Source organism: Cenococcum geophilum (assembly GCF_001692895.1).
Source record: "Cenococcum geophilum 1.58 unplaced genomic scaffold K441scaffold_70, whole genome shotgun sequence".
Taxonomy (NCBI): domain Eukaryota; kingdom Fungi; phylum Ascomycota; class Dothideomycetes; order Gloniales; family Gloniaceae; genus Cenococcum; species Cenococcum geophilum.
Window position 1 is genome coordinate 360,425 of NW_027137628.1, and position 18,308 is coordinate 378,732.

An 18,308-nucleotide genomic window follows, 5' to 3' on the forward strand; every position below is an offset into this window, starting at 1 on the left:
TTTACGCCTATATAAACCACCTAAAACGGCGCAATATTCCTAGGGAAAAGGCCCTGTTTTATTATATAGAAGAGCTAATCCTCCAAAGCTTTAACGCTTATGTTATTGCGTTGTTTCTACTCCATATCCGCAATAAGTGCAACATTAAGGTAGATGGTGAGGCTAAGCGATATATACGAAACCTATCTCCGCAGCAATTTCTAGAGTATATTAAGGATATCCGCACAGTAGCTTTTTTAAGAGATGTATACCGCGATGCAAATCAGCGCTTAAAGCCACCTGCCAACGCACGTTAGCTAGCAGCAACGTCGTCCTCTGCGGGTACATTAAGCTCCGCCGCTAATAACTATAATACGAAGTTCTTTAATCATATCCGGTTCTTATAGGTTATTAATACTTATAAGCTTCTAAAATACGCCATTAAGTATACGGATATTGGACTACTAAAGCGTATAATCCCCCGCCTTTGCTTATACTTTACTAGAAGCTTATTAAAGAACTATACATATAATATACTGATCCTATAGCAACTAGTTGGAACAAGCGCTTATAATCCAGTGCTTTAACGGGCTATTCTTACTAATAGTTTAGTTAACCTCCAAGGGCAGCCAGATAGCTTCTTTAAGACGGATCGCCTTAATAAACTACTAAATCTTTAACTTAAGGAGTTACTCTAAACGCGCGGGAATTTAACGTTTGGCATAGACAAGCTGTTTAAATAAAGTGTTCTTATAATAAGTTATACTAGCGCACTCCGCGATATTTTTAAGCGTATATTTAGTAAACGTATAAACAGCGAACATATAACTAAGTCTCTAGCGCTAGATATCCGCTATCTTGCAGATTAAATCAGGAAGGATTTAATTATGCAATATACGCGGCGCTCGGCGGATTTTAAGGCTCCTTTACTTCTACAGCGTGGATATAAGAAACTCGCAAAGGACGGCGTAAATACATTTAACGCCTTTCTATTAACTACAGCCGGTTTGCCATTTAATCCCCTTATATGCAGCTTTAGTAATACTAATAAGAATATAGAGGTATTAGGGGAAGCTGCTAAATATATTTACATAGTTTGTTATCCTAATATTACACCTATACCTCTGCTAATATATATAATAGTTAGTATATAAGTTGCTTAATAAATGCTGAGAGTAACAGTAATATATTGTTTTAATTGCGGATATACTTCCATTGTGCGTTAGCGTATATAGGACGTTAGGTTTAAGGCACCTACTATTCTTTAACTTAGATTAAAGCGGCTCTTATAAGGCGGCATTACTGATTTTAATATGCGGATGTCTTATATTAGCGGTTTATTATATAACCCTTATAAGGACGGATTTAATAAGGCTACGGATAATATGCTAGAGGACTTTTAAATACTTAGGCTTTTAGTACATTTCTGTCTTAATATATTAATCGAGTTCTTTTTATTAATATTAACTCTAGCCGGCGTATAATCTTCTTAGTGCATAGTATATAACATAGCAGTAGGCTGTTTTGTAGTGCAGATATATAAATATCTATATCTTAGCTTATACGGATATCTTCATATTAGCTTACGCGGATATCGTTATCTTAGCTTATACGGATATTATAATATTAATTAAGTATATCTATTAAATATAAGGCAGAGACTTAATTCCTATATATATAGTAGTAAAAAGGTATAAGCTACTATTTTATTATTATAAACTAGCAACAATAGCCAGCCCGCAGCAATAGCTAACTTATATCTACCTATATTTGATATCCGGTAGCCCAGTATTACATATAAGCGCAATAACACCACGCCTTAGGAACGCAAGCTCATCCTTTATCTCACTTAGAGAATCTTTAAACTCACTAAACTAGCAATCTATAGCTTAAACATCTTTCGCTATATTAGTTACCTATTTATAAACTATATTAACGCGCGCAGAAATAGCGATTGCTAAATACACCCTAATAGATTCCGTGCCAGCGGAAGCGGTAGCAGTAACGGCAGCACCTAGCGTGCTAGCAATTAATAAAAGAGTTAGAGGAGCAGCGGCAAAGCAAGTGCCTCTACGGCCGCGTATACTACTATAAGTGGGAGTCTTAATAGGAGGGAAGGTCTTAGTAGGGGGAGGCGTAATAGTGCAGGTGGGGATGGTGCGAGAACGAAGCTATATGGATATTAGCAATATCCGTATTATTAACACGCGGATATTATACCTTCTTAGTAGGCGTTTCGGCTGAACTATTAGCAAAAGCTAACTTTATACATTTTTTACGCTAAAGTATAACCGGCTCTAAATCTAGTAAACTTTCCTATATGCGTATTAGCTGACAGAATAATAGTATACTATTAGCACGTACCTTTCCGCATAACCTGCCACCTATATAATATCTTAAGCACGCACCCCTAAAATAAGGCCCAGAGTCCTTCTTATAAACGCGACATTCGTAGCTATACTTCTCGCATAGAGTATATAGCGGGTTGCGCAGCTTACCAAAGCTACCCTCAATATTCTAAACGTGTGTTAATATCCGCTGGCGGCTTTCCTTTATGTTCTCCCAAACACCAGCTTTTAGAATATACCATTTATTCGCTAACGGCACTTGGATAGGAAGGCGCTCGTTTATGTTCGTAGTACTGCGGAGATTATAAAGGCTGCGGAGATTACAAGGGCTGCGGAGATTATAAGAGTCGGCGTTATTAAGATCTTCATCTTTGCCGCTGTCTAAAGATTCGCTATCTAAAGAAACCTTATAAATGTTTAGGTTACTATAAGAGGTAAATTAGTAGATAAGACATTAAAACAGTATAACTAACACATACGATTTAATAGCTATCTTGGCCTTTAGATTCATATCAGTAGCCTTTTTAGCCTACTTTCTAAGAAAAGAAGATAAACGAGCCTTATTAAGCCTCCTTTTAGAAGCATTAGGTGGCAGTAGCAGAAAAGCAGATGGTAAAGAAACTAATAGCAAAGTGGTTTACGGCAAAGATGTAGGTAACGGAAAGGCAGGCAGCGAAAAGGTGCGCGGATTTTTAGCGGACTTCGCTCTATCTATATTTTTGTCGTTTACTAAATCCTATAAAGAGCGCTTTGGTATATATTTTCTAAAATCACATTAGCTATAGGCACAATTTAGTATTAGAAAGCTTACTCTTTAGGAATAAAGTCTAAAGGCTTAGTAAAAGCAGCCATGGCGTGCTTAACAGCATCCTCGTTCACTTCGCGTATATTAAGTTCCTTAACTACCTAGCTACTATTATTTGCATTAATATCGTTTACAGGTGTAAATAAAGGCATCGCAGACAGTAGAACGCTAAGGGATAGTAAATAAAATAACAATAATAAAGTTTGCGGTGCGGTGCTATAAGGTGGAAGGTTAGTAGAAGAAAAGGTGCGGAGGTTAATTAAAGGTAAATATCTACGCTACTAATTTTATTAAATTAGCTTACTAACAAATAACTGCTACTATAATAACTTACCTTAGTAATTATTAACGGTGCGGATATATAAATATCTTTATCTTACCTTATATAGATATCTTCATCTTAGCTTATACGGATATCTTTATCTTAGCTTATACGGATATTATAATATTAATTATATCTATTAAATATAAGGTAGAGACTTAATTCCTAAGTATATACGTAGTAGCAGAGAGGTAAGAGCTACTATTTTATTACTCTAAACCTATAATAACAGTTAACCCGCAGTAATAGCCAACCGGCATCTACTTAAATTCTATATTAAGTAACCCGGCGTTACGTATAAGTGCTATAATACTACGCCTTATAAACGCAAGCTCATCCTTTATCTTACTTAAAGAATCTTTAAGCTCACTTAACCAGCAATTTATAGCCCAAATATCTTTTGCTATCTTAGTTACCTACTTATAAACTATATTAACGCGTATAAAAACAGCAATTACTAAATACACCCTAATATTTTCCGTACTAGCGAGAGCGGTAGTAGTACCAGAAGTAGCACTAGGCGTGCTAAGAATTAGTAAAAGAGTAAGAGGAGCGGCGGCGGAATGGGTGCCCCTACGGCTGCGTATATTACTATAAGTAAAAGTCTTAGGGGAAGGGGAGGTCTCTAGAGGGGGGATGGTGCGGGTACAAAGCTATATGGATATCAGCAATATCCGTATTATTAAGATGCGGATATTATACCTTCTTAGTAGGCGTTCCAGCTAGACTACTGGCAGAAGCTAATTGTGTATATTTTTTACACTAAGGTATAACCAGCTCCAGTTTTAGCGAACTATCCTATATACGTGTTAGCTAATAGAATAATAGTATACTATTAGCATATACCTTTTCGTATAACCTACTACTTAAGCAATATCTTAAGCACGCACCTCTAAAATACAACCTAGAGTTCTGCTTGTAAACGCGATATTTATAGTCTTACTTAACGCATAAAGTGTATAGCGGATCGTATAGTATACTAAAGCTACCCTTAATATTCTAGATATAGGTATATATCCGCTAGCAAGCTTCCTTTATATTCTCCTAAGCACCAGCTTTTGGGGTATACTATTTATTTACTAACGGCACTTAAATAGGAAGGCGCTCGTTCGTATTAATATCCAATATTATAGCTTAGGCCGTCTGCGTACTGCGGAGCTTGTAAGAGCTATAAAGATTATAAGAGGATAGAGGAGGGCTTTTAGGAGAGTCGGTGTTATTAAGGTTATTCTTTTTATTGTTATCTAAAATCTCTAACATTTCTATTGGGTTACTATAAGAGGTAAATTAGTAGATAAGATACTAAAAGAGTATAGTTAACACATACGATTTAAAGGCTATCTTATACTAAACATTTTACGCAGTAATTCTGTTAGCCTGCCTCTTAAGAGAAATAGAAGCATAACGAGGATTAAACTTCTTAGAAGTAGCAGGCGACGAAGAAACAAGCGGCTTAAAAGTAGGCGGCGAAGAGGTAAGCGGTAAAGAAGTAGGCAGCAAAGAGGTAGGCAGTAAAGAGGTAAGCGGATTTCTAGCGGATTTCGCAATAACCTTATTATAGTGCTCTGCTAGATCTAATAAAGAGTGCTTTAGTACGTATTTCCTAAAATTATATTAGCTATAGGCATAATTTAGTATTAAAAAGCTTACTCTCTAGGCAGAGATTCTAAAGGATTAGTAAAAGAAAGAGCGTCCTTAAAAGCGTCCTTAATTATTTCATCATCAATGTCGCGTATATTAAGTTCCTTAACTAAATAGCTGTCGGACGTATTTAGAGGTATAAAGGAAGGCATTGTAGATAGTAGTATACTAATAAACAGTAGATAAAACAATAATGATAAAGTTTGCGGTATAATGCTGTAAAGTAAAAGGTGCGGAGGTTAATTAAAGGTGAATATCCACGCTGCAGATTTTATCGAATTAGCTTACTAACAAATAATCACTATTATAGTGACTCACCTTAGTAAATATCAACTACCTTTTATACAACACTTAAACTGAATGGCTAATATAATATAGGTTCTACGGGTTTCGGGAGCTTTAGGTATAAACCTTAGTATCTCTCTAGATAAGAATCTAATAAACTATTTAAATACGTATATGGAGATCGACACTTAACACCCGGATATTAATTAGAGCTCTGCCCGAGTCTTAGTTAAGTTAACAAACAAATAGAACGCCGAGGAATATTGAATACCAACCTGCTAAAGCTGCGTCATATCCAAAACCAAGGGCGGAGATTAAGCACTAGGCTACAGGTTCTGAGCTGCGCTCAGTTTAGAAAGCAGAGATTAAATATTAGACTGCAAATTCTAAGCTGCACCCAATTTAGAAGGCGGGGATTAAGCATTAGCACGCGAATTCTAAACTGCGCCCAGTTTAGAGGGCGGAGATTAAGCATTAGCCTGCAAACCCTAAGCCTTAGAGTTTCCTAGGAGCGGAGATCCAGTATTATAACTTAAATCCTAAGCCTTAGGATTTTCTAGGAGCGGAGGTCTAATACTGCGTTGCGAATTCTAAATTTCCGGATTTCCTACTACCTAGGAACTGGTGCTACGCCACGGATATTAAACTTTAGAATTTTTTATAATCAGAGGTCCAATGCTATATTGCGAATATTAAACCTTAGGCTTGTCCGAAAGTTAAGACTTAGTAGTACACTATAAGCTCTAATACTTAGGCTGCCCTAAGGATTCGAATTTGATGCTACGCTGTAAGCTTTAATATCCGGATTGCTTTAAGGGCTAAGACCTAATGCTGCGCTGTAAGCTCTAATATTCGGCGTTTTAGCCGCGGCCCATTTATACTTGTATTGCCACTAATATTAGCAAATAGACGTCTCTGCGTCTTTTTTAAGGTCATACTACTAGCTAGTGCAGTACTAAAGGGGAAGATTAGCTGAAGAGACTGGCTTAGAGTTGTATTGGCACTAGCTATATAAGTAGAGGTAGTACTTCTTACTTAAGCAGAGCGGCGGTAAGTGCTAGATTTACCTCTAGTTAATTCTACCCACTAGAAGGGAGCTAACTCTATAATCGTTAATACATTAGCCCGTAAGTCTACGCGTTGGGATAAGCTTCCTAACCGCACTAGTAAGCTACCAGGCGAAGCATACGGTTGTTAAGCACTAGTATATAGTTGGTCGGACAAACTATTTAAAAGCCGCTGTAAGCGACAAGCCTAGGTTAATAGATAAGCTGCCGAACTACTATACCAACCCTATAGATATCCGTCCACACCCGCCGCATAAGCTAATTCCCTTCTAGTATCCTACTACTAAGTTGCTATAGAGGGTGCCGTAATGCGGCAGTTTGCCGTCGCCGTTGACACTAGATTACTATAGATTGCTACTAATAACGGACTATTGCCAGCAGGATCATTAATAAGGCCACGTTAATTCGCAATAACCGCACGCGGAGATTGCTGCGGAGATTAAACACCACGCTGTGAACTAGCGCCACCTATATTTGAGCCAATAATACTATTAAACCTCTGCTGCGGAGCTTAAGGGCTACACCACGGACCAACACCTAGGTTATTCTGAGATATAAACTAAGGCAGCAGAGAATCGTGAGGATCGTGCGGAGCTATATTAAGAAGCTGTTAGGAACAATGAAGGCGCTGCGGGGAGTTATTAGGATGCTAAAGGTCAAGTTAAGGGTTCTGCGGATATACACTAGACGATTTTTAAGTAGGTAGCCGTGTATCTAGAGTATACGGATATTAAACATCTAGCTATTAAGATGACTGCGATAGAGTGGCATGCGTAGTCTGAGACCAGTTCGCCTATAAGTCTTAGGTTAATACAAGCTAAGTTTTTTAAGACTTAGTTATATCCGTTTATAAGCTAAATACTAATAATAGCTATAAGGGCGGTAATACTTCGGTTTGCAACGGTTAATTAAGGCTAGTACTCTTTATAGTTAATGTACTAACAGGTCCCTATTAACCCACTAATAGTAGAGGCGTCTATAATAAGCTTCTAGATATAGTAACACATCTACTAGATTGCGACGCAGCCTATAAGACGCTAGTACTAGAGTATTGCGTTCCTTCCTTATAAATAAAGCGGATAAGCGCATCTACTTTATCTCCTAGGAAGCTATAATCCCATTTAGGTAATATTCGCTTAAGGCCCTTATAAGTTAGCGGAGGTTAAATATAGAGCATGCGGATTTAATTATCAAATATAATATAACTGGAAATTGGACTTTAAACTACATCCTAGTATATTATATTAAGCCATCCTTTAATCCACTTCTTAACACTTATAAATAGATCCTTTAAGTACTTGCTCTTTATAATATTCCTAGTATATAGTATAATAATATTATACTCCTTATAAGCCTATAATAAATTATTATAATTAGAGCAATAGCGTAGACCTCTAGATAACGGACTCGTCTCCTTATATAGCTTAAGTAGAATATTACATAGACATCTAGTAGCTTTATTCGCGAGCTCGTATAATATATCTAGAAGTACCACCCGTTTCTCTGCATTAGTCTTTACCCTCTTCTATTTTTCTATATACTTAATTAGCAGGGCTAATGATGTTATATTCTTATTAAGTATTTAATCCTTCTCCTCCTAAGTAGATACCTGCGAGATAATATCACTGTTAATTATAATGAATAAAGCCAGATCGCTGGCGAAATCCGCTACCCTATCCTCCTATATCGCCATCCTAGCAGCAATAAAGTTACGGCCGAGTCGGGTAGACAGAGGGGCTATAGGTTTTTAAGACTTTCGCTTTAGCAGTATAATATCCGCAAAAGCGCCCTTATACCAGTCTTTAATAAGGATAATTGTATATCTGGTAACACCGTTGCGTTAAGCGACCTGTCTAAATCGCTGCAGTATTATATTTAGGCTTTTATTAGGATAATAACCGTATATAATAGAACGGATAATATCTGGAATATCCGCACTATAGGCTAGGGCGTCCGACGTAATAAGAATGCGGGTAGGTAAGTCTTCTATATAGAAATTTTAATACTCCCTACTCTTGTTACATTTGGATAATATCGCATAATAACTCCGCACTGCTATTTTAGCTTACTTTATAGTATAGCCCTTAGTTATAAGCCACAAACGGATTATGTTCAGACACCTATAGATATAATTTTTAGCATAAAGAAAGATAATCATCTTAGGAATTAATTTAGGGCTTAGAACCTTTCGTCCCTTTAGCTATATAGTACCTCCTACCAGATTTTAGATCTGCCCGACTAGTTAATAAATAGAGGTAGCGGGTATTTAACTAGAAGATACGGATATCCTACTAGGCGCTACGGGCGTTTAGCTGGATAATGCGGATATTTTACTAGACCCTACAGATATCTGGCCAAGGGTCGTAGATATATAATCCTCCTCTACTACCGCCTCCTTAAATGCCTCTTTAATAACAAAGAATAGTGCCTTATAATTATTCTTATCCCTCCTTTTAATATAGCCCCTAATAATAAATAGGTCAGGCCAATTAATATTTATTTATTTAAGATCCGTTATACTCCAATAAAACCCCACTAGCTTTATTACCTTTATATACGTCTCCTTATTAAGTATTACAGTATATATAAACTACGGCACTATTAGACTAAGCAGTGATTGGACCTTAAAAAGCTATACGTAATAGGGCCGGAAGCTCTTACCCTAGTTAGCAACTAGATAACACTTATTAATTATAACTAAGAAAATATGTAAGCGAAAAGTAGGCTAAGTAAGGATATAGTGGAACCGTTTACTTAATAGCAACTCTGGCAATACTAGAATATACGTAAACCAACCCGCCTTAATATATTTTAGGATATCTATATACGCTTTTATCACCTCCGCACATATAAATACGGGATTTACTTCTAGGATGGCCTATATTTTTAACAGCTGCTCCTCTCTAATTACGTTTAAAGGCAACACAATAATAGCAACAGAAGCTTAAATTAGTAATGGAATCGCCTATATTATTATACTCTTACCCTATAATATCTTCGCCGCCAGGAACAAGTCCCTCCGCCTATACATTACCCGTCTTAACACCTTAATTTAACTAGGTCGTCCGCTATACGGATATAGAAGCTTAATAGCTCTATCTATTAAGCTTAACTGTTTATCTTTACTTACCTCCTATAAGGCTAGAAGCTTATCTTATACGTCCTATAACTGCCTCTTTACTAGGGACGTAAGATCCTCCTATAAACAATTATCTAGCTCCCATAAGCTCCGCAAGACCTCCTGGCGTTCCCGTTTAACTATGGTCTTCTAACCCCGGCGGCTAGTGCTTTTCTTCCGAGCTATAGTGGGTTTTTTATGCGGATATAACGCCTAGTAGTAGTAAAGGCACTCTAGGCTAAGGGAGGATATTTTTAAGGAAGGACCTAACTATAGCACCTACTAAGTATTGCAATGGCTTTAAGTAGTAAATATCTATATATCTGTATAGTTTTATCTATATTAGCAGACTATTTAATAAGATATAATATATGCTTATACTTTTAATAACGCGTTTTTTAACTTTAACGAAATTGATGTCAGGACTGAGCGATAGCCGTATTATAAAATTCGTACTATTTAGAAGCCCTAGTTCTTAAAAATATTGTATTAACTTTTAGTAATAATAACGCGTTATATAAATGAATGAATTAGATATCCGCAATATCCGTTTTACGGATTTTGCTTATGCTTTTAACAAAACTCGCCAAAGCCTCTCAGACGTGATTTTGCAATTCGGAAGACGGCGTAGGTTATTCCGATGCTAGCTAAAAAATCGCGTCTGAGCTCGCTGAGGTAACGTCTTTGAATTCCACACTACGACTCAAAGAGGCTTAGCGTAGGCCCACGAAGCTCGAAGCCCAAGTCGAAATCTGCGACTGCCCTTCTCTTCTTTTCCCTCAAGCGGTCGTCCTCACCAACGCTGCGTTTCTTTGCTCACAAACAGACTCTGAGCTCGCCTCAGCCCGTCCCTTTATGCAAATGAGAAATTCGGAGTAATCTTCAAACCACACATACCACCTCGCTCTGCGGGCTCTGGCATCACTGCCCGTGAGGGCCTGGCGTGACTCACGTCTGCACTTGGCATCAGAAAATTCAGGATCCTTCTTAGTATCTTTATGCTTGCCTTCGGGCTCGCATTTGGCCCTGGTTGGATATCCTATGGGAGCCTGTGCGAAGATTGTGTGCTTCTACTCCAAAAAGTACGAAGTGACATTTTAGTGCAATACGCGGCGTGCTGGACCTCAAGTAGCTGAAAGGCGAAAGAGGAAAGGTATTATTCGATTCCGATTACTCTGGTGAGGACGACCGCTTCACCCCATTTTTAAAATGTAGGTGGAGTCAACTTCAGCCACCCGCAAAGATAACTATGTGAGGATACTGCTAATGAGTATGAGATGCTGAGACCAGGGACTTTTCTTTCGATGCACCTAGAACAAAAACATCAATACCTCTAGCTGATGCACCCTCGCATCGCCGGTCATCGACACAAATACCTGCCACCCTGTTTTCCATGCTACTAATATATTTGTACCGATGTTACACCTCTATCCCCAACCTATAAATCTAGATGACCCTCGAGCAACTCTATCCACCATCAGATTGATCGCCAACTAGCTTATTCTTCAAGTTTCGGTTGACACAGCATTGTCTTTCTCTTCCTTTGCAAACATGATATCAGTTCGTAATGTCAGCTTAGTACCCTTCTGAACATCATCTCCAGAGTGCAAAAGGAAAGCATGCTGGAAGACCAAAACTCTGCCAATCTTTGGCTCGACATCAAGGCGCTTCGTCATGTTGTATGAATGGAATGTCGTAGCACCACCCTTCAGTGTTTCGCCTTTCGGATCTGGCATTGCATCGTTGAGATAAAGGTGTAGAGTGAAGTAAGACCTCTCCTTGCGGTCTGGTGTCTCGTAATTTCCGTCGCAGTGCGCTGGCCCGTGTTAGCAAAAAGAATGTGTGATTGCGGAATGGCATGGCATACGCTTGAAGTATTCGCCTTTTGAATACTTGAGGAACCTCATCCTCTCATTACATCGTGTTAGATTCCATACCTCGTTCCGCCTGGTAGGCCCATTTCCAGTTACTTTCGGCCACTTCTCCAAGCGCTGTAATTCCGGAACGCTTGCCCCGACACGAGCCCAGATCTTTGCCACGATTTCTGGTGAATCCCAGATGATACGCCCACAATTTCTCGTGCCCTCATCAAGCCTTTGCCGACCTCCTCCAACGTTTACCATTGCTCGCTCCCATTTCCCGCCAGTGGTCGATTCTGCAGCTGCAACCAACATATTGCATTCCTCTGGAGAAAGGGCATTGTCGAGGATCACAGCGTAAAGGTCTTGGTATTCAGGAAGAGGAGTCTTTTTAAAGTCAATTCTTGAAATGATTAGGTTGGGTGCAGGGCCGTCGAGGAAGCCCGCGGGCAAAGGCGAGGGCTTGAGGGAGGCCATGGTTGCTAGCGGTGAATGCAAATAGGATATGTAGCAGGTCAAGAATGCTGAGCGGATAGTTTTAAATATAGCCTTAACGCCTAACGATGAAGGAGGATGTATGCTTTTATATGCTAGGACTGCTGCCTGACACGCCAAGCATATATAGTCGCGCGGCGGTGAAGCCGTGGCTGACACTGGTGTGAATCACACTGAATACTGGAAACGTTCAACTACTTTTAGTGGGTGTGAGTGAGAAGTTGGAGGGTTATGACGGTTCCTAACAAATTTCGTCTGTGCGCAGTTTTAATATTCCAAACCGCTATAACCCTTTCACCTACGTTAGCTGAAGCGAAAACTCTGCTCCGGTTTCGAGGTCGAGCACCAACTCCAACTCCCCAAGACATCGGCCACCAACACGATACCACCGCCACCATTACTCGTTATCCACAATTGCATTGTTCGCCACAAAGCCTTCCCCCAGACCGTCGTTCACTCGTCGCGCAATTCCATTTCTGCCGTCTCGGCCGCCGTGCGTTTCCAATCGTCGCGCCAAGACCGCAACTTCACCTCGACCTGCTAATCTCCCGGCGCACGACATTTTGTCCAGAGCAAGAGGAGCCGCAAAACACCATCAGATCTGCAAAATCTACCCTAAACTCCTCGAATATCGCAGTAATCGCCATCAGAAACTCTCCTTCAACAATCACCTTCCGTCAGCATCGCGCGAGAGCTGGATCAAAGAGTCTAAGCGCATCGAAGCGCTCATATTCAACAGACCTGGGATGAGCCCTCGACCTCCTCAATTCGCAGCTTAAGACCACGTTCCCAATTACACTCTTAGTCAAAGCCGTTCAGTCCATAACTGACCATGGCATCAACACCTTCGCCAGCGCCGGATCTCCACCGGAACCGATTGCCAACACTTTTCGAAGTTCTAAGCAGAAGGACAATGGCACCGGTTGATCTCTTCTCCTTCTATATATACATGCGAGACCAGCAAAAATCAGTGGATTATCTAGACTTCTGGTCAGTTCACGGGGATTAGAAGGGTACTTCTTGCAACTCACCAGCTAATAACATATCAGGCTCGATGTCTCACAGCATCTATCTCTCTGCCGGCATTACGTCCGGCGGCTTCACCGATCAGTCATTGATGATACACCAGAATTAGAAAAGGACACTAGCAAACGCTCCTCCGCCGCCCTAGACAACGCTGGTGAAGGTCCCTCCGGCGAAAAAGCCACAATAACACCAGATCAACGTCTCTCCGCATTCCTTCGGTCCGACCACGGTAGTAGGCAACACTCACCACACAATAGCCACGGGAGCAATAAGTCCACCCAATCAACTCCGGGAATGGAACGGCCTCGACCTAGTTTCATGACTACCGATAGCAATTCGCCTGCAAACGACTCTTCTCCAGGTCAGGACTCATCCGGTCCAGACAATGTGCCGAAGCGTGAAGATCTCCGCGCTTCTGCAGAGAAAATCCTCTACACCTATCTCCTCCCAGGCTCGGAGCGCGAGATTATCATACCACAAGGGATTTTGCATGACGTACAAGAGGCAATTGAGGGACCCGCTCAACGTAGTGACCCGGAATTATTCGACGCAGCAAAGGACTATGTCTTCCAAGCCATGGAGCGTGATGCCTTCCCAGGCTTCTTAAACAGCAAGGCGCTGGGTAATTTGGTTCCACCCAGCATGATGCTGCGGTTAATTATCGGGCTGTTAGCTATGTTCGGTGGCTTTTGGGCAGCGTTCATCTTAATATTTCTAAACGAACCAAGGTATATCAGATGCTGGGTGAGTGTTCTCTTCTATGGTTGTATTGTGAATAATTTAATTAACAAAATTATGACAGGTCGTCCTACCCTTCACGATCGGCACCTATGCCCTTACCTCCCAGCAGTATATGTTAGACCCAATCCTAGTATTTGCGGGCTTCAGCGAATACACCTTTATGTCATTCGCGCGCATCCGCGAACCCTACGTAAAGAAGCTGCTTTGTAGTCGCGCGTTGATGGCATTGGGGCTATTCATCTTGATCGATACGGCAACATGCTGCTTGTTCATTTTCGTACCAGGTAAGAGACTTTGAGGACGCAAATACTGGTTTTGAATTTGTTACTTTCTTCTCAAACGAAAGGCTTGAAGATGGAGATAATAGCCTGCGCTATTTACTTGCCTGGAACCTAAGTCGCAGGAAGTTTTGATGTCTTGCTTGACCATTTTTTTCTTTCTAAAAGCTGACCTCCTCGGCACGCTGGCATGCTGTATGACATAGCGGATCACCCTGAGCTAGGCGTAGATACAGCTGTGCATGTCTCCTCTTCCTTTGTCTCAGCTCTCGATTTCCTTGGTTGCAAACATTGGTTCTAATACCCCTATCCTGGTTATATTTCACGCCCCTTCTATGTTTTCATTACAGCACAATTACCATGAGTGGGAATAATAATTAGAGAGGCCGTGCCGCTACTTGCTGGGGAAAGTGAGCAGCATGAGTCGGATATATGTGCTCAGGCGGGTCAGGATTGTAAGGCGTTGGGTAAGAAGCGCTTGTCTTGTACAATGAATGATTACTTGATTGCTCTCTTGACTATAGTAATTAAAACGTAGAGGCCTAACCGTACTTTCGAAATGTATTCGCTGTGTTATGACAAAACTTCTATTCGCAAGACTTGTCGACTTATCAAATGGTTCTGCTTTGTATGCATTTCACATGGTTGATGCGAATTAGTGGTCTGTGCGGCTGGAACTCGGATGACGTCCAAGAGCGTACTTTAGCTTCCCTGTCTGCTTCACCAAGCAACAATGAAGCTCGCCGGCCACCAGACTTACTCTTCTCCAATGCCTGCCACCCATCGATAACACCCATTGATACCTCTCATAGCTCGCCATGAGCACTACCACCACCAAAAGCAAGCGGGGCCCCACAGTTCTGGTACTTTTTCATCCTCGTTTCAGTCTTCCTCAAGGCAATCACCCTGTCTATACATTCGCATCAATGGCCTAAATCTGCACCCTTTCTTAGGAATATGGAGCTAATGCTTTCCAATTCTGCAGGTGACCGATGCCCGTGACGTTCATCCGCACATACCTCAACGCGCACCCCTCCAACGCACCGGGACAAAGCTCATCGGTGTGGACAATATTTTGCAATATGCATCCGAGATTCCCTCACAGCAGCGTCGGGGCCTTCCCGACCGCCATCCCCAAACGGGTGTACGCACACCCAGTGGTCGTCACCCATTCGACCCGAAGTTCTCTGGCCGTTTAATACCGCAACATATGCCTAGTCGCTCCAGTAAGGTCAGTGAGAAGTTGGTCCTGCTGCCGGAAACCGAGGTTGCAACAGAAGATGAGAAAGTATATTTTGGGGAGGACGACGTCGCACCGCCGCGGGATGAGCAGTTGGAGAGACGGGGAGTAAAGGGAGGACTAAAGGACAAGAGTTATGCGGAACGGCTACCAAAAGCCAGGAGAGCTGAACAACTAGCAAGGGTCACAGCATACTGCACGGCGCAGGCATACAAGATGAAGAGCACGGCAGAATTTGTTAAAACGCAACACCATGCTAGGACGAAGTTGTATGATGACTGCTTGTATACTGTGTATCGTTTACCCCTCCTACCAGGAAGCGATGGGTACAGGGTTAGGAGTAGTCCTGTGTTGAGGAGCCCAGGTGGTAAAAGCCTCTTGGATGAGGAGATTGAGCGTAATGAGAGGCGGGAGTATCACGAAGGGTATTTTGGGGAAACAGAACAGTACGGCGTCCGTGCGACCGAGGATGGCGAGAGCCCCAGCCCAAGTCCTCACGACCATCCGCAGTCTCAAGACCATCGCCGAGACTCCACTGACTCTCCACAACGGGATCCTTCTAACAACTCAGATAGGGAACGCCGGCCATCCTCTCCCCCTCGGATTGCCCCCAACGCTCTCTCGTTTAGCGAAATGTTCGTCTTCTCGTATGGAGTCGCTGTCTTCTGGAACTTTACTGAGCGTCAAGAAAAAGATATCCTCGCGGACCTGACATTTTCTGCATCAGACACGGGCATCTCGCTCGTTACGCGCCCGCAGCCCGAATCCGATTTCGAAACCGAAGAATTCCACTTCGAGTACAACCCCGAAATCCCGCGTCCAAGAGTCTATAATGACATGATAACGCTACGCAGCGGTGACCACACGATTAAATTAGCAATGAGCCATGCGATTGCGCAGAGCACCAAACTGAGCTTCTTCGAAGAACGAATGGCGAAAACTATGCTTGAGGCGCAGTACGTTCCGCGCCGCCTCGCTCTTACGGGGAAGCTGGGCATGAGTAGGCGCGAGGTGGTCAAAATGATTGGGAGATTGTTTACCAGCCGTGTTGATGTGAACCTCTGTAAGTGGCCCTCTCAAGTCGCAGCTTCTAGTTCTTCTATCTCGGGATATTATTCTGAATGCCAGCGTGCTAACCAAACGATAAAGCATCAAATATGCTCGACACTCCTAACTTCTTTTGGGATTCGGAACCGACCCTCCACCCCCTCTACACCGCTGTCCGTGAATACCTTGAGATCAAGCCCCGTATCCAAGTCCTGAATGAGCGCTGCCGTGTCTTCCTTGACCTTGGCGAGATCTTGTCTGACTCCATTTCGGACAAGAAAATGACGAGGATCACATGGATTATTATTATACTTATCGTGTTAAGTATCGTAGTCACTTGTTTAGAGGTCCTATTAAGGTTTGCAATTCTGCATGGGAAAGGAAAGGAGAGTGTAGTAGGGAAGGCGTTGGGAAAAGGCGTTGGGCCTGCTGTGCCAGGCCCTGCACTACTGATAGCTCGGGGGTTGTGGTGGGTGTTGAAGAGGTTTATAGGATAAGAATAAGAGCTAGGAGCTTATGCAACTTCCCAGACTGTTTTTGGTACATGTGCGGACACCTATAGATAGGCGTTGGTCAGGTGCTGGAATGTAGACCGTGCCGATTTATTTGTAACATCTCAGTTCTCTGCATCTGCGGCGAATTTCCTTAAGTCGGACAAATCAATTTTGTCGAGCGCTTTCTTGTTCGTCATGTTTAGGAATACCATAAAACGAACTAACCATCAGCCCTATCCATATGTATTATTCACGAGTTATCCGTTCCACTTCCGTTCTATAATCATCCTTCCAGTTACTCTATATTATTGCGTAGACCAACACTAAGCTACTGAATCAGAGTGGTTAAATGTCAGACGCCAAATGTGGCTTAGTTCAGGAGTTCTAGCCTTCTAGGTAGGGGGGTCCCCCCCTACCTATGACTCATACCTCATGTATATATAGTCTCTTTTCTTCATAGATCAATCTTCACACGAGTTCTCACATTAAAACTCGCTTTGGTACCACATTATCGTTATCACTGTTCCGAGCGTCGAAACCTTCCTTCTACCTGCTAGCGCAGGAACACCATTTACAATCGTTCGTAAGGCCTACAGATCTTAGATCATTCCCCCCCCCCCCCCCNTTGAGTAAAATCCAGAAACTCGTCTGTCACTACCGCTATAAACCTAGCATGTTAGTACGTAACTCATGAAACCAGGGTGGCTAATCAATCAACGAACTTCAACCGTTGATTGAGTTGAGTTGAGGCTTGGCAATCAACTCAATCAACTAGAGGCCTGTAAATCTTAGTAATCAATCAATTTAAAAGACCTAGTTAAGTTAAATTGATTAAACTTAGTTAAAACTTTTTATATTTTTAGTAAATAGGTAGTGTTAACTTTAATGCGGATATATATGCAGGAATTAGTTAGAAGCGCCTTTGCGGCTACTATTACCACATACAACCAGACTTGCTAACAAGCAAGCCGGCTTACTTGGCTTGCTTAGCTTGGAAGGTTTAAGCAAGCTAAGCAAGCAAGCAGAGGGGTCTAAAATAAGCAAGCAAGCAAGCCGGAGGGGGGTGGCTTGCTTATTAAGCTTAGTTACTTAATAGGTAATATATTATATAGATTTTAGGTAAATATTAATAGTTTAACCTTTTTAGGTAGGGGCTAAACCCTTTTAAATTATTTTTCCGATCTAAATAAAACTTTATTTACAGCTCCTATACCTCTTATCCTACACTAAAAAAGCTCTATTACATCCTCTATCTAATTCTATCACGAATTCATTAAAACACCTAGCTATATTCTACCTGTAATATCTTAGGACCTTACTAAAGAGAACCTGCGCAATAAGGAAGAAGAAATACTAATAATTACTCTTAGCAAAGTTGTAATGGAACCTTATAGCAGGAACTACGGTGGGTCCTATTATTAGGCTAGGTGTGTAAGAAATGCAAGTACTAGGAGTTGACAAGTAATAATAACTAGTGGAGTGGTTGCCTAATAGATTAACTCTAATTATATTCTAAAAATTACTATAAGAAAGGAACTATCTAGGTAGGGACTAAGGGTCCTT

The 18,308-nt window shown here is 41.5% G+C and overlaps 4 protein-coding genes across 4 annotated transcripts; 3 read left to right on the forward strand and 1 right to left on the reverse strand.

Moving 5' to 3' along the window:
- Nucleotides 1-10,707: 10,707 nt before the first annotated feature.
- K441DRAFT_669401 (uncharacterized protein) lies at nt 10,708-12,105 on the reverse strand. The gene is made up of 2 exons (XM_067650137.1): nt 11,433-12,105; nt 10,708-11,381 (listed from the first exon to the last, which is right to left on the reverse strand). Exons 1-2 carry the CDS (start codon nt 11,899-11,901, stop codon nt 11,071-11,073), a joined length of 780 nt encoding a protein of 259 aa, XP_067497750.1. The 5' UTR covers nt 11,902-12,105; the 3' UTR covers nt 10,708-11,070.
- Nucleotides 12,026-12,917, forward strand: K441DRAFT_324338 (uncharacterized protein). The gene has a single exon (XM_067641191.1). It carries the CDS (start codon nt 12,151-12,153, stop codon nt 12,667-12,669), a length of 519 nt encoding a protein of 172 aa, XP_067497751.1. The 5' UTR covers nt 12,026-12,150; the 3' UTR covers nt 12,670-12,917.
- On the forward strand, nt 12,752-13,984 carry K441DRAFT_690691 (regulator of G protein signaling; the record flags this gene model as incomplete). The annotated part of the gene is made up of 3 exons (XM_067652405.1): nt 12,752-12,909; nt 12,969-13,689; nt 13,748-13,984. 3 exons carry the CDS (start codon nt 12,752-12,754, stop codon nt 13,982-13,984), a joined length of 1,116 nt encoding a protein of 371 aa, XP_067497752.1.
- A 713-nt stretch (nt 13,985-14,697) lies between these two features.
- K441DRAFT_647051 (DUF155-domain-containing protein) lies at nt 14,698-17,229 on the forward strand. Its single transcript, XM_067646841.1, has 3 exons — nt 14,698-14,827; nt 14,950-16,267; nt 16,354-17,229. The coding sequence occupies exons 1-3, from the start codon at nt 14,783-14,785 to the stop codon at nt 16,746-16,748; spliced, it is 1,758 nt and encodes a 585-aa protein (XP_067497753.1). The 5' UTR covers nt 14,698-14,782; the 3' UTR covers nt 16,749-17,229.
- Nucleotides 17,230-18,308: the final 1,079 nt, after the last annotated feature.